Genomic DNA, 13,796 nt, shown 5'->3' with positions numbered 1-13,796 from the left:
CTAAACCTCAGTATTTTGCCAATACTATGGTATCTCACTGTGGTCTTAATTTAGATTTTATAATTAATTAGGAAGCGCACCTTTTCATATGCTTATAGGTCATCCTTTTCCTTTTTTTTTTTTTTTTTGCAAAAGGCCTGTTCAGGACTTTGGTGCTTTTTTCTATAACTGTTTTACTCTAATTGATTTGTAACAGCTCTTTATATAATCTGGATACTAATCATTTGTGGACTATTTTTGTGAAAATTTCTTCTCCCAATTTGTGGCCTGTATTTTCACTTTCTTTACCTAAAAAAAATTTTTTTATTATAGAAAAGTTCAAACATATACAAAAGTAGAGAAGATAGTATAATGCATAAAAGTGCAAATAATACTGTGAACCTTCACTCATTTTCAACAATTATCAAAACATGGCCAATTTTGTTTCCTCTTTATCACCACCCTCATCTCCCACAGGATCATTCTAAAGCAAATCTCAGATACATAATTTTATCCATAAATATTTCAATATATATGTCTACAAGAAAAGGATCGTATAAATATTAGTGTTCCCATCTAGAAAACAAATAATTCCTAGTACAATTAAATAGACAGTTTGCAAATTTCTGTTTCATACATAGTTTTTATAGTTTGTTTATTCAAATCAAAATCCAAATAAGGTCCATACGTTTCACCTTTTATCTGAATAGAACTGGACTATTTAGTATTTGGGTGTTTGGTGACTTCGGCATAATTAAAAACTTCAAATATCTTTAATTCTGCCTTGTTAGAATTGTGGAAGCCAGAGGCCATAACCTCAACAGCAGAGACGCTGAGAACAGGAAGTGTTGACTCGTGTGCTTTTCAGAACCAACACCACTTGGCTTTACCTTTATTTAAACAGATAAGGCAGGCTAGTGAATATCTACAATATCCTAAAATTTAGATTGAACCTTTATTTTTTACCTTGTCTTCAGTTTTTCCCCGCTATGTGTATATACCAAGTAGGATAAAGAGCTTTCCTGTAATCTTCAAAGGTTTGTTTTAATACTTCCTCTGACTGCTAACTAAAACCCTCAGACCGTACATGCTAAATTCAGGACATTCTATTTGTTACAATGTTCCAGAAGATTGTATTTTGTTCACGTTGTCAACTATGTTTGTCGGAGGAGGCTGATTTTGCTCAGCAACCTTGTGATAATTAATCATTTACTATGATCGCACAGCTGTGGTTATAAGTAACCAAATATGTAGGTTTGGAGCCAACTGGCCACCCTCCGGGCTCGGACCTTTGTCCTCGCCACTCCCTCTCGCTTCGTCTTCCCCCGATACCACGTGGTAGCCCATCCCGTATCCTTCCTGTCCTACTCAAAGGTCACCTCCTCCAGGATGCCTCCCGACCCTGAATCGGCCTCTCCCAACACTCCCTGTCTCCCTGTCCCCCTTTATTTTCCTCCAGCGCGCCTATGACCACCCACCACACTAATATTTTGCTCGTTTATCTTATCCTCCGACCCCCAAGTAACACGTAAGCTCCACGAGGGCCGCGGACGTGGTTCGCTTGATGCTCCATCACTAACTCGTAGAAAAGCTCAGAGCGCACAGCAGGCGCTTAATAAATACTTGTCAAACGAACCGGAGGCGCCTGTGAGGCGCGTGCACCGAGCCTCTGCTCGCGCCACGCCGCAAGACGCCGGGCTCCGCGACGATTGGGCCACCGCGGTGCTACGGGGACGCAGAGGGCGCGCTCGTGGATCTGAGGTCGGCCGGCCGCCCCAGCGCGCGCTCAGCGCAGGGCCTTGGCGCCTGCGGCTCCCGGCGGCCGTCTGCGCAGACGCAGCTTTCATCTCCCTCGAGGGCAGCATGGGCCTGGTGCCCGAGTCCTCCGCCCCCGGCGCCGAGCCGGCTTTTCTCTTGGGGAACCACCGGGTCCTTCTGGCAGGAGTCGGCGTCCGCGGTGTTGGAGGGAACACGCGCGGTGCATGCTGGGGGCGCTCAGGGAATGCCGGGATCGCGGGGCATGCCGGGAGCATGTCGTGCCTGGGGCATTCTGGGATTGGCGCCTCAGGGAGGTGAGGGGCCGCTGAGGCGAGCGGGGCGTGGCGGCTGGGAACTCAGACATTTGCCTGAGGGAGCGCGGGAGGCCGCTGCTCCCCCCACCCCGCCGCCTCTCAACGCGAGGAGAAGCCTGGTGCGTCGGCCTCGAGAAGCGGCAGCTTGGGGGGCATTGCTTTTACCGCTTTTAAGAACGTTTTGCGAGTCCTGTTTGCCGCCGGGAAGCAGTCGGAGCCGGGAAGCCGGCGCCCCGGGCGCTCGGCCGTCTGTGGGGGCTGTGTGGGCGGCCAGCGCGGGGTGCTCCTGGCGTCTGCAGCGGAAACGTGTGTATTCGTTTCTGAAGGTCCACTGGCGCTGCGTTTTAGGGCATCTTTTATCAGTAATTTATGGAATCGCCTATTTAGGCGAAATAAAGGCCTCGGAGACGTGTCCACCCAATACCCTGGCTGTAAGTCGGAAACAGGCCCGCGAGGGGCGCACACTCGCCTGGTCCCCGGAGCCAGCATGGACGAGGCCTTCCGGCTGGGGCGTCCCCTCTAGAGACGAGCACGGCTCTGGGCTCCACTTCTGGTGACGACTAGACGGCCTGGGGCCCCTGGGGGCTGGGTTCTCTGAGGCCGCGGATCTGGAGTGTTGTCGGCACCCCTTGCTTGTTGGTGGCACACCAGCAGGACGGAATGTGCCCAAGTGGGCTCTGAGCCTCGTGGTCAGAACTCTCGTGTGTGTGTGTGTGTGTGTGTGTGTGTGTGTGTGTGTGATGCCCACGAAAATAATCCATAACCAGTCTATAAATGGAAATTGGGGTGAGCTTATTCTGAGCCCGATCTGAGGACTAGCGTAGCCCTGGGCATCCTTCCCCAAGGAAGGAAGGGCACCAAAGAGGTGGGGTGTGCAGAGTGGTTATGTACCCTCAAAGGGCATGTTTCGCATTTGGTTGAAATGTCCCGTTTACAGTAGTCACGGGCTGCCCTGTCAGCACAGTGACTGATGACAGCAGGTAGCAGGTCTGCTGTCTCAGGACGCAGCAGGTAGCCTGTCTGCTGTCTCCAGCGGTGGTCACAGGGTGGGTGTGGCAGTCAATTCCTACCTGGGGAGACATGCTTATCCTTAAGGAAATGCCAGTGCGGGGGAAGTTGCATCTTTGTCTTCAGGCCATTTGTTCTTGTCCTTTGGGACGTAGCAGATGCTTAAAGCAGACGTGCAATGCAGGCTCAAGGGCCATGGCAGGCCCTTTCGGAAGAGCAGGGTCAGGCTGAATTGGGTTTACCCCAGATGGCTTCCTCCGTGCTCCAGTATATCCTGTTGATGGCCGTTTGTCTGTCAGCCATGAGGCTCTATCTGCCAGGCTTCCCACTTTACAGTGTAGTTGTTATACAATCTCAGAAAGGAAAACAAACTTTTGATCTGTAAATTCAGCTAATTATGAACTCAAAAAAGTTTTAAGGTAATTCTAAGTAAAACAGATAAATTCTTGCCTTTTCCTGAACAGATCAATGTTGTAACACGATGTCCTGAGCAGTCTGAAGATTAACAAAACCAGGAGAGGACTGCCCACAGCAGTTTCATGGTGACTCTGCTGTAAGATTGTTAAAGGAAAAATGAGGTAGAAAGGAATTTTAGTGGGAAATGTGTTTTAGAAATGAAGGTAACAAATTGCAAACTTTTGCCCATGTCTTTGATGCATTTTCTTTAAAATATGCACAGTTGTACCTCTGGGCCCAAGCCGTGGTCATTCTTTGCTTCATGTTTTACCTCATTCATTATCCATGCCCTTTGCTAATATGCTTCAGAAGGAGTGAATTTTAGGCAAAATTGTGAAGTAGGTTGTGTTTGCCTTAGAAACGTTCACTTGTACCTCCTTTTAACTTTTCACAACAGTAAGTTTTTACGTAGGAGGGAGCAGAAAAGCAGAAGAAAGGGATGTTTTTGTTTGTAATGGTAGGAAGCATTTGATTAGGTCGTCAACACCTCGTGTGGGTTTGTTTGTGTTCGCTGTTCTAAGAGTACTTGCATTTGTAAAAGAACCAGTGTTCTCTAGGGATGAAAATTTCCACGCTGGTTCTTGAGTGAGGAAGAGTGTGGGGTCGGAGGGCGTTGCCAGCATTCCTCAGACGGTGCCACAAAGGCATTTGGTTACTGAGATGAGACTTAAGGCAGGCCACACTCCAGATTCCTGGGCTAATAGGTGGTTACTTTTCTACTTAAAGAGAAAATATGTTGATGTGAAAAAGTTTGTTGGAATCTCAGTTAACGTCCCCTGATGTATTTGTGCACATTAGGGAAGTTGAGCTTAAATTACATTCCAGGCTTTTTTTTTGTCTGTAATACATAAGATGGATTTCAAAGGTATGCCCTGTGAATTATTAGCTTAGAATGTATCCCAAATAGAAGTTGTAAAGCCAGGTAACTAGTGTAAAAGGAAACTAAATAACAATTTAGAGATTTCAGTAAACATTTTCTTCCATGTAAAATGACGAAAAAGATATTCTCAACCTTGGAGTGCTTTACAGAGGGAACCTGAAACAGCAGAAGACTGTTTCTTCTTCTGTTTGATTTTTAAAAAATTATTAGTCTTAGGAAACATTTTGTTTGCCTGAAAGAAAAAAGAACGAAACTTAAGAGTAGCCAGAAACTTTGGAAGAATTTTATTAAATAAAGACAGTATAGTAGAAGTGTAGTTAGTACCTAGAGCAGAGTAGGCATTTAATAAACAGTGCTGGATTTTTGTATTATTTGTATTCAGTTTTCTATTTGTAGTATAGAACTGCAGGTTTAAAATGCTAGATTATCTTTTTGGGATGATGAAAGTGATATAAAATGTATTCTGATGGTTGCATAACTGCGACTATAGTAAAAACCATTGAATCGCACACTTTGAATGGGTGAATCATATGAATTACATCTTAGTAAAACTTGTACCAAAAAAATTCTAGATTATCATTAGAAAACAAAGGTGAAATGTCAGTGATATTTAACTGCTGATGTGTGCAAACTAATTTGATTTTATTCTTATTCCACCACAATATCAAATGTTCTGTGATGGGTTGGTATTGAAACCCTGTTGATCAGATCGTTTACCTTTTTATTGCTGTTTGTTTGTTTGTTTTTGAAGGCCTGATTGCTGAGACATTGAGTCAACAGGAAAATATGAATGATTCTAGGCAGCAGTCACTGTTCTTCCTCACACTTCCAGACTTACACAAACTCTGTGCCGTCAGGATAATATTGAGTCGTGGGGAGGCAGACACCGAGATTAGGAGTACACAAATGAAGATGTGCAGGTAAAAAATGCATTTTATAACTAAGGCTTTCTAAACTTTCTGAGACTTATAAGAGCTGTTTTAGAAGCATCTCCTTTAAAGCAAAATACTCATTTACTCAATCTATATACATAATTTTAAAATAAAGGAATTCAATTTTGTTCAGACTGTGTATTAGATTACATTTAGTGTAGGACTGAAAATACTTGAAATATAATATCTCACTGTTGAGTTTTTATATTGTGACTTCTTGTGTGATCTTTTTAATTTAAAATTTTTACACACATTGATGAATTAAATCAGGCTCCCAAAATCTTAGAGCTAGTAATTAATAAATATTTACCAAGTACCTACTGTTTATGAGGGTCTTTAGGAGATATTGCAAACATTTTAGATTAATATAGTTGTTTAATTTTCAGATCAACATAAGAGATTCTCCAAGAACTATCTTAAAATATCTGACCCAAGATATTCTTTGAAAAACAGCTTAGGTGAAGCCTAAAGTATGACTCCATGATTACTGAGCACTCATCATGTATTAGTTCCTTAAATTGTTTGAGGCACTCAAAGAAGGACTTAGAATACATGGACAAGATTATATCTGTACCTGAATTTCATGGAGAGGAACAGACACTTACAAGATTGCATAAGGGCCAGAAGTAAGAAAGACACTCTTAGAATGTCCTCCATTTTGCTCTTATTTATAAAACTTTTCTTGTCCCCATTGTGTATTTTCCCACCCAAGTGATCCAGCAGCCTGTACCTTTCCTGCTAAGGTGTAATTTGATACCTATTGAGAATTTATCTCTGACCCCTTTGGGAAACAAATAAGTAGAAAACCTTAAATGAGATTTTCTGCTATTTGCCTTCAAATGGATGGTGGCTACGCCCACAGAGTGAGGTGTTTGACTCATCATCCCAATAACTGACAGAGAGGCTGGAACAGATTGAGCAGAGACCTGGCTGTCAGACAAAGGCAGGGCTTGCAAAACCAAGTACCTGCTGCACCAGGGTTTTGACAAAGATGAGGCCACCAGAAACAGGTTGGCCCATCTTACTTTTTGAGGTAACCACCCCCCACACCTCCCACGCACAAACACTTGTGGTTTTTAAAATTTGTTTCCTTGATGATTAGTAATTTTGAAAATTTTCATATTTCCAGTTCTATTCTCTTTTGTGTTTTTCCCACCTTTTCCTTGGCCTTTGAAACAAAATTGATGGTAATTTGAATTGTGAGGACTTTTGTTGTAAATTCATTTGACTGATGAATATTAAACTAAAACCACTACCCACTTCATTGTGGCTTGGAAAAAAATCTCTTTTTGAAGGAAAAGAATCTAGTCAATGGTTCTAACATTAAAGTATTTGATAACTTCACTGATAGGTGCATCCTTGGACTCTTGCCTCCACTGCCCCCGGATCATCACTTAAAAATAAAGGAAAATGGAACAAATAGAACTTAAAAGAGCTGGATTTTTCACAGTGTTTAGATTTCTCCATTTCTTAGGACAGAAGTGGAGTTTTAAATGAGGAATTTAGGTTCACAGATGAAAGAGGTTGGGAAACTCAGATGCAGGGACAAGTTTTCATATTAATGTCAGTATCTAAAACTTTATAATTTTTTTAATTCAAATCTTGACTGAGTGCCTCAGTGTTCAAGATACCATGCTAAGAGATACAGAAATCTATAACGCAGTCCTTGCCTAGAAGAACCTTGAACTTTTGATTGGGGCTAAGCCATTTTTGAATGCTCTGATAATGTAAGAAGAAAGTAGGCAAGTCCACTTTAAAATTAATACATTTCATCTCCACAGGCAATTGCTGTTTTTGCACCAAGATATTCTTGCATCACCTGTGCCTGGAATATTTAGCCAAATTTGGGTAGTGATGGCGGTTAGTATTTTAACATTTTATAAAGTATTATTACTAATTATTGGGAGCAATATTGATGAAATATTGATAATCTAGGTATTAAGTATAGTTCAAATTGAAGATGGTTTATCAAGACAAATTACACTGTGTTGTAGTTTGAACCATTAACAGACTAACTTTGATATACCTGATGTTTAAAATCTATTTTTGTGGTTATAATTTCATAATTAGGTTTCTCTGTCATAAATGTTAATATAAAAACTATTAATGAATAAAATGTTATAGCATAATTTTTTATAATAGAATGGGCTTAATCCTTTTCTCATATTTTGTCCTTTAGAATTAATATAAAGGAAGCAGTTTCTCATTCCAACAAATCTGCAATTATTTTTAAACAACTTAGATCAACATTTTTTTTAATTTGGAAATTTTATTAAAAAAAATTTTCTACACTTAGTAAAATTAGATCAAGAAACATATTTCCTAGCGCTGTATATAAGCAGAAATGATAATGACATGCCAAAAATATTTATAAAAACCATATTCTGAGATTTTTGTCAAAATCTTTCTGAAAATCCTCTTATTCTGGGATTTTAATTCCCCAAAATCCAGTGAAATCAGCATTTATTGACAATGCTGGTAAGCCATCCAAAATCTTCAGGTCTTGTTTTTCTTCTAGGTTATGTGGTTACAGGTACATCTTTTATCTTCTCATCTTTAATATGGTTTTTAAGAAAGACAAGATGTTGGTGAATAAGTAGATACTAATGCTCCTTATTTGTGTTCTTTTCTACCTGAAACATTTATGGAACAAGGAGGACATTGTTTTAGAGTTCTCATAAATTCAAGTATCCTAATCTGAGCAAGAATGAGAAGAGGAAAGTAACCATCTAAAAACATATTTTGCTTTCTTAAAAAGATATTACAAGCTGTAAGAAAAATTTACAAAAATATTTAAAGTAGAAAATGGGATTATTATACGTACTATTTTGAAGCTTGCCTTTCATTTCCCCTTTACTGACCTCCTTTGGATATTCTTCTGTGTCAGTATATGTATCTTTCTCATTTTAAGAGAAAGTATTTGAAATGTGAAGTATTTCATTGTATAGGTGTATAATAATTTGACTATTTCTAATGCACATCTGAGTCTCTAGTTTTGTGCTATTATAAACAATGCTTCAGAAAGCATCATTGAAATTATGTCATTTTTATTTGGTGGTCTCTATGGGTTAGACTCTTAGAAGTGGGATTGCAGCACATTTTAACTATAATCCAGAGACTGCTAAATTGCTCTCTGAAAAAGTTGTACTAGATCGCATTTCAACAAATAGTGTATGAGAGTGCCTATATTTCCACATCTCACAAACACTGGATATTAGTAGCCTTTACATATCTGCCACTCTGTTAGGTAAAAAATAACATCTTTTAATTTGTATTTCTTTCTTTGAGTTGCAGCACCTTGGTCTTTTGAACTTTCTCTTCATCTTCCACTTTTGTCCATTTTCCTTATTCATTTCTAAGAACTTGTATATTAATAAAGGAGTTAAATATTTGTTATATGAAATTTATTGGCCTCTTCCTTTATATGGTTTCTGGGTTCATGTCACTCCCAGAAGTTCTTTCCTCACTTCGAGATTGTACCCACAGATTCTATTTCAGGGAGAGAATGATCATCACTTGCTTCTCCAAGGCGTAGAAGCTGTTAGAATAACAGCCTGATTCTGTGCCCTCTGATGTATAATGTTTAAATTCTTTGTGTATTGTGTTATTTAATAATATATTTATGTCACTTTTGTAAATGTGCATTTTTGTTATAGATACCATTTTATAAAGCTGGAAAACTTAATACCTATATTGAAAAACATGGAGCTAAGGTAAGTTTTAAAGAGACTAATAGTTCCAGATACTGTGTATAGTGATTTTGTATTCAGCTTCTTTTGTCAGCAAACAAAAATTGGAGTATCTTTCTCATAAGTCATTGCTATGCAGTGAAAAAACCCAACAATTTTTTCCCAAACAATTATTTTGTGCACATTTAGTTTAGAAAGAAGGGCAAAGGCTTAATTTTTGTTGGGTACTTTCTTGCAGGCATTTTATGTGGCATACTCTCATTTACCATACATATCTTCCAGGAAGTAAATATCCCCATTTTTACAGATGAGCAAAATGAAAACCGAGGAGATAAAAATATCTTTCATAATCATATAGCTAGTAAGTGGAGGAACTAAACACTATAGATTGTATTCTACATGGTGATGAGTTTCTGGATCTTAGCCAGGAAAATATGAATACATAGGGTTGAGCACCTCTCGTGTCTCAGTTACTCAGGTCGTGGATACTTGCCTGGAGCTCCCTTCATTTCTCTGCATATATCGCTGAGACACTGTATCCTTGGTCATTCTAGCACCCTGTCTAGGCATCAGTGCTGGCCTCTGTTTCTAGATCTCATGACATTCAGGATAATGAGGTTTCTGGACATCTCCAAGATGAGATACTTTGTTTAGGTTCTAGGAGGATGTTAAGGTCTCAACAATAACCAGAGGTGCTTTGCAGTTCCTTGAGAAATCTTTGAATAACCCCAAAAGATGGTTTTGGCCATCAGTCACAACCAGTCACAAAGCAGTATTCTTTGGGAACAACGAGGGAGGATTTTAGTTAAATCTTTTTGCTGAGACAAGCTTTTGGTCATCTGAGGATTCTACTTGTCCTGAAAAGGCCATGTATGTACTGTGAGAACCTAATTTACAGTTTGTCATTCACCTAGAACTAGAACCTGGGGTCTTCCAGAGATCCCTACAAAATTCTGTCCTTTATTGTGGAAAGTATCTCGTAGTTTAGTGGAGAGCCCTTTGCTGTCTTACTGGCCTGCTTTTGGAGAATTTAATCTTCTTATTAATATGTTGACTTCAAGGTCAAAATTGTATTATTTTTTGACAAATCTGTTAGCGAAAGGATAGAGACAATATGATTTTAGAGATGAATTCTAAAGATCAAAACAGTTATTTTCTGTCTGTAAGAATAGGTAGCATTTCAGCATTGATTTAATAAAAGAATATTTATACCAAGTACCATAATTTTATGTATATATATCTTCAGATTATAAGAAAAAATGAAAAGAAACATATCACCCCTTATCCTCATATTCTAATGAAAACGCTTACTTTGTGGTCTTTCTTCTAGTCTTATAATTCACACCTTTGACTTTATTACTGCAGGGTGTCCCATGTCAAAAATGTTTAAAATCTTTTTATTTATAATATTACCCTTTTTCCTCTTATCCCAGTTCCTCATTCCTACTAAATAAACTTGTTTTGACCCCTTCACCAGACTTCCAGATCCTGAATTCTTTGTTATTTGTGAACTTTCTTCCAATCTGACTTGCTTTTCTGCCTTGTTGAGCCTTCATGATTATGCTGAGCTTTTTTTATATGGATACTTTCTGTGTAATAGTAATCATAGCAGATGTTTATTGAATATCTGTAATACACTGAGCACACTATTTGTTTCTGAATATAAAGCTATGAACCACGTAAACTCCTTGCCGTCAGAAATCTTCTAGTCGGAAAAAATTCTCTCCTTTTCAAGTTTTTGACGTTTGTGTAGAATTTTTATTACTTCTTCCATAAATATTTGGTAAAATTCACCCATCAAATTATCTGGGATGGAATTTTTCTTGTGGGAAGGTTTTTAACTACAATTTTAATTTCTTTAATATGTAGTAGAGCTATTCACGTTATCTATTTCAAGGAATATGTCCACTTTATCTGAGTTATAAAATTTATTGGCATAAAGTTACTTACCATATTCCCTTGTTTTCTTTTGCTGTAGAATCTGTAGTTATGTCACCTCTCTCATTCCTGATATTGGTAATGTGTATCGTATCTTTTGTTTTCCTCCCAGATCAGTCGTGTTACAGGCTTAGCAATCTTACTTGTCTCAGAGAACAAGCTTATGGTTTCATTGATTTTCTCTGTTGTTTTACTGTTTTGTATTTTATTGAGTTTCATTTGGGTCTTTATTATTTCCCTTCTTAGGCTTATTTTGGGTTTTGTTTGCTTTTCTTTATGTAGTTTCTTAAGGTGGAAATTGAGGCCACTGATTTGAGAACTTTCTTCTTGTCTAATATAGAGACATTTAGTACTATAAATTTCCTCCAAAGTATATGTTTTGTTTTGATTTTCCTCAGTTCAGAATAATTTCTAATTCCCCTTTGATTTCTTCTTTGATCTATGAGTTAGTTAGAAGTGTGTTATGTGGTTACCACATATTTGAGGATTTTCCAGGAATCTTTCTGTCTTTGCTTTCTAATTTAATTGTTAGAGAACATGTTTTGTATAACTTGAATCTTTTAAAATTTACTGAGACTTGTTTTATGGCCCAGAATATGGTGTATCTTAGTAAATGTCCCTTGTCCAGTTGAGGAGTGTGTGTATTCTGCTGCTGTTGTGTTAATAGTCTCGAAATATTAATCAAGTCACATTGGTTGATAGTATCGTTAAGCTACTATATTCTCGCTTATTTTCTGTCTACCTGTTGTATCAGTTATTGAGAAAATATGGTACAGAATTTGTCCCTGACATTAGCTGAAGTGATCAATGACACCATCTTTGTCCTGGAAGGCATCCAAGTCACCAATCAGGATGGTTATGGATGATAGAATTGCCCCAGACTTCTTCCTTGTATGCCAAGGCTGAGTGTGTGCTGATACTTCCTGCTGTATCTGGGTTAATACCTCAAGCTATGGGAAAAATCAATACAGAATAAAAGAGAAAGCAATTTGGCTTTCTAAGGAAGATCCTGATAGTTTTTGAGATTTGTTCAGCTGGTTGGGTCTGGGACCCTGGAGGTATGTTTGAGGTCAACATTTCAGGTTGGCCTCATCCTCCTGCTTAGAGTCCTATTGATAGTAACCTTAATTAAATTCTCTATGAGACAAATTGAACAGATCTAGTCCCATCCTCTGCCAACAGATTAATTACTTGCATCCTGGGAAAATTCACCAGAAGTCAAAATGGTTCAAATACAGGGGGTAGATAATATTGGGAGGCAGTTCTTCGCTCTCTCACTTTTCTGTGTGTCTCGCTGGCAGAGGCAATTGGCAGTGTTTTCTTCTGGACTATATTTTCAAGGATGTCTGTATAGCAAACAGCCTTGGTTCTTTCCCCAGTCCTGGGTAGTTTCCTCATATGCAAGTGCTAATCCATACTCAGCTGAATACTCAAGATCTGAGTTTGCTGATCTGAGTTTGGTCTCTGTACAGCTCTCTCCTCTCCAATACTTTGCCCCAAAATATCTAGCTTCTGTGGCCTCCCTGGACTCTCAGCTCTGTCTCCTCAACCCAAGGATCCCACTGGCTCTTCCAGGATTCCGCCTCCCTGTATCACAGCCTGGAAACCGTCCTTAATCAATATGATTGGGTAATTATAGGTTTCCTTAGGAATTGCTCTTCTTTGTTGCTTGATGCCCAACATCTTGTGAACCATCATTTCATATAACTTGCCCAGTTTTTTAGTTATTTCAAGTAGGAGGATAAATCTAGATTCTGTTACTTCTTATCATATCAGAAGTGAAAGTCCTGATTTTTAAGAATTTTTTACAAGATACTCTGCTGGTCGCTTGTGTGCCATGTAAGTATATAATTGTTTTCTGATGTTGAGCTAGAGTGAACAATAATGAAAAAGATTACAATATAGTTCTGGTCTGGTTTCCTCTTTGTAGAGCAGAATACAAAGTAAAGTTTAAGATTTTAGCATGGAAACTCTAAAAGCTTAGGCTTATTGGGCCAGGATAAGTAGGTAGAATTTGGCCATTATAGCATGATAGTAGTCATGGTTTCAAAGTGAATATAGTTTAACACCTCTCTAACTTTAGAACCAGATAGGATTGGCTATAGTGGTGACTATAACTTATATCCATAACAGCCCAGTTTGTTGGCTGGTAATCTAAACACACAGACATTTTCTCTGAATTTATAGGGACATACCAATTGTTGTAAATTTGCCCACATTTTGCCCTTTAATGTTTTTAGGTGGAAGCTCCACAAAGAGTAATTCCTGTAATTCTTCAAAACTGCCTTTCATATTCACTCACAGCTAGGCTTGCTCCAGCCTGGAATAAAACTGGCCATCTCTTGGTGCAAGGTGACTTTATCTCTTTTAGTCTTTGGGGCTTTCTGAGCTAGATTACTTCGATTATGTGCATCTGTTTTTAATTGCAAGATATGTTATTTTTAGGAAATAGTTTTTAAAGCATAGCCCAACCAAGCATTCTCAAGCAAGCCCACAACATAAATGCCGTCTCCTTATTTTGGGATTATGTCCAGAGGCCTGCTGAGGTTTCTTTAAAGAAAGATTTTTATTATACAATACTTGATGGCTAGAAAGGAATAAATGTAAGCATAGAGCATTATAATAAAATGAACACAAATTACTAATATTGTTGGAACCAAAAGGCTATTTTGCATTTTGTGTTGAGGTCTGACCATTTTCTAAGTGTTTCATACCAGGAAATAAATATTTGAGGGAAGCATTGAGTATTTCTGTACTTTTATTTGAAGGAATACTTTTTGAGTGATTGTGTTTTTTTCTCTGAGCTGGCATCAGATATTCCTTTGTGTAAAATTGCATTTTA

At 38.7% G+C, this 13,796-nt stretch overlaps 1 protein-coding gene across 1 annotated transcript in view; it reads left to right on the top strand.

Moving 5' to 3' along the window:
* Positions 1-596: 596 nt before the first annotated feature.
* C7H18orf63 (chromosome 7 C18orf63 homolog) overlaps positions 597-13,796 on the top strand; it is a 31,148-nt gene continuing 17,948 nt past the window's right edge. The window contains exons 1-5 of the mRNA XM_070512860.1: positions 597-2,170; positions 5,147-5,315; positions 7,109-7,187; positions 8,984-9,040; positions 13,195-13,306. Coding sequence (XP_070368961.1) covers positions 5,182-5,315; positions 7,109-7,187; positions 8,984-9,040; positions 13,195-13,306 — 382 coding nt within the window. The 5' untranslated portion in view covers positions 597-2,170; positions 5,147-5,181. The remainder of the gene's footprint in view (positions 2,171-5,146; positions 5,316-7,108; positions 7,188-8,983; positions 9,041-13,194; positions 13,307-13,796) is intronic.

Source organism: Equus asinus, chromosome 7 (genome assembly GCF_041296235.1).
Source record: "Equus asinus isolate D_3611 breed Donkey chromosome 7, EquAss-T2T_v2, whole genome shotgun sequence".
Taxonomy (NCBI): domain Eukaryota; kingdom Metazoa; phylum Chordata; class Mammalia; order Perissodactyla; family Equidae; genus Equus; species Equus asinus.
The sequence above is the reverse complement of the archived record's forward strand: the minus strand, read 5'-3'. Positions and strand labels throughout refer to the sequence as shown.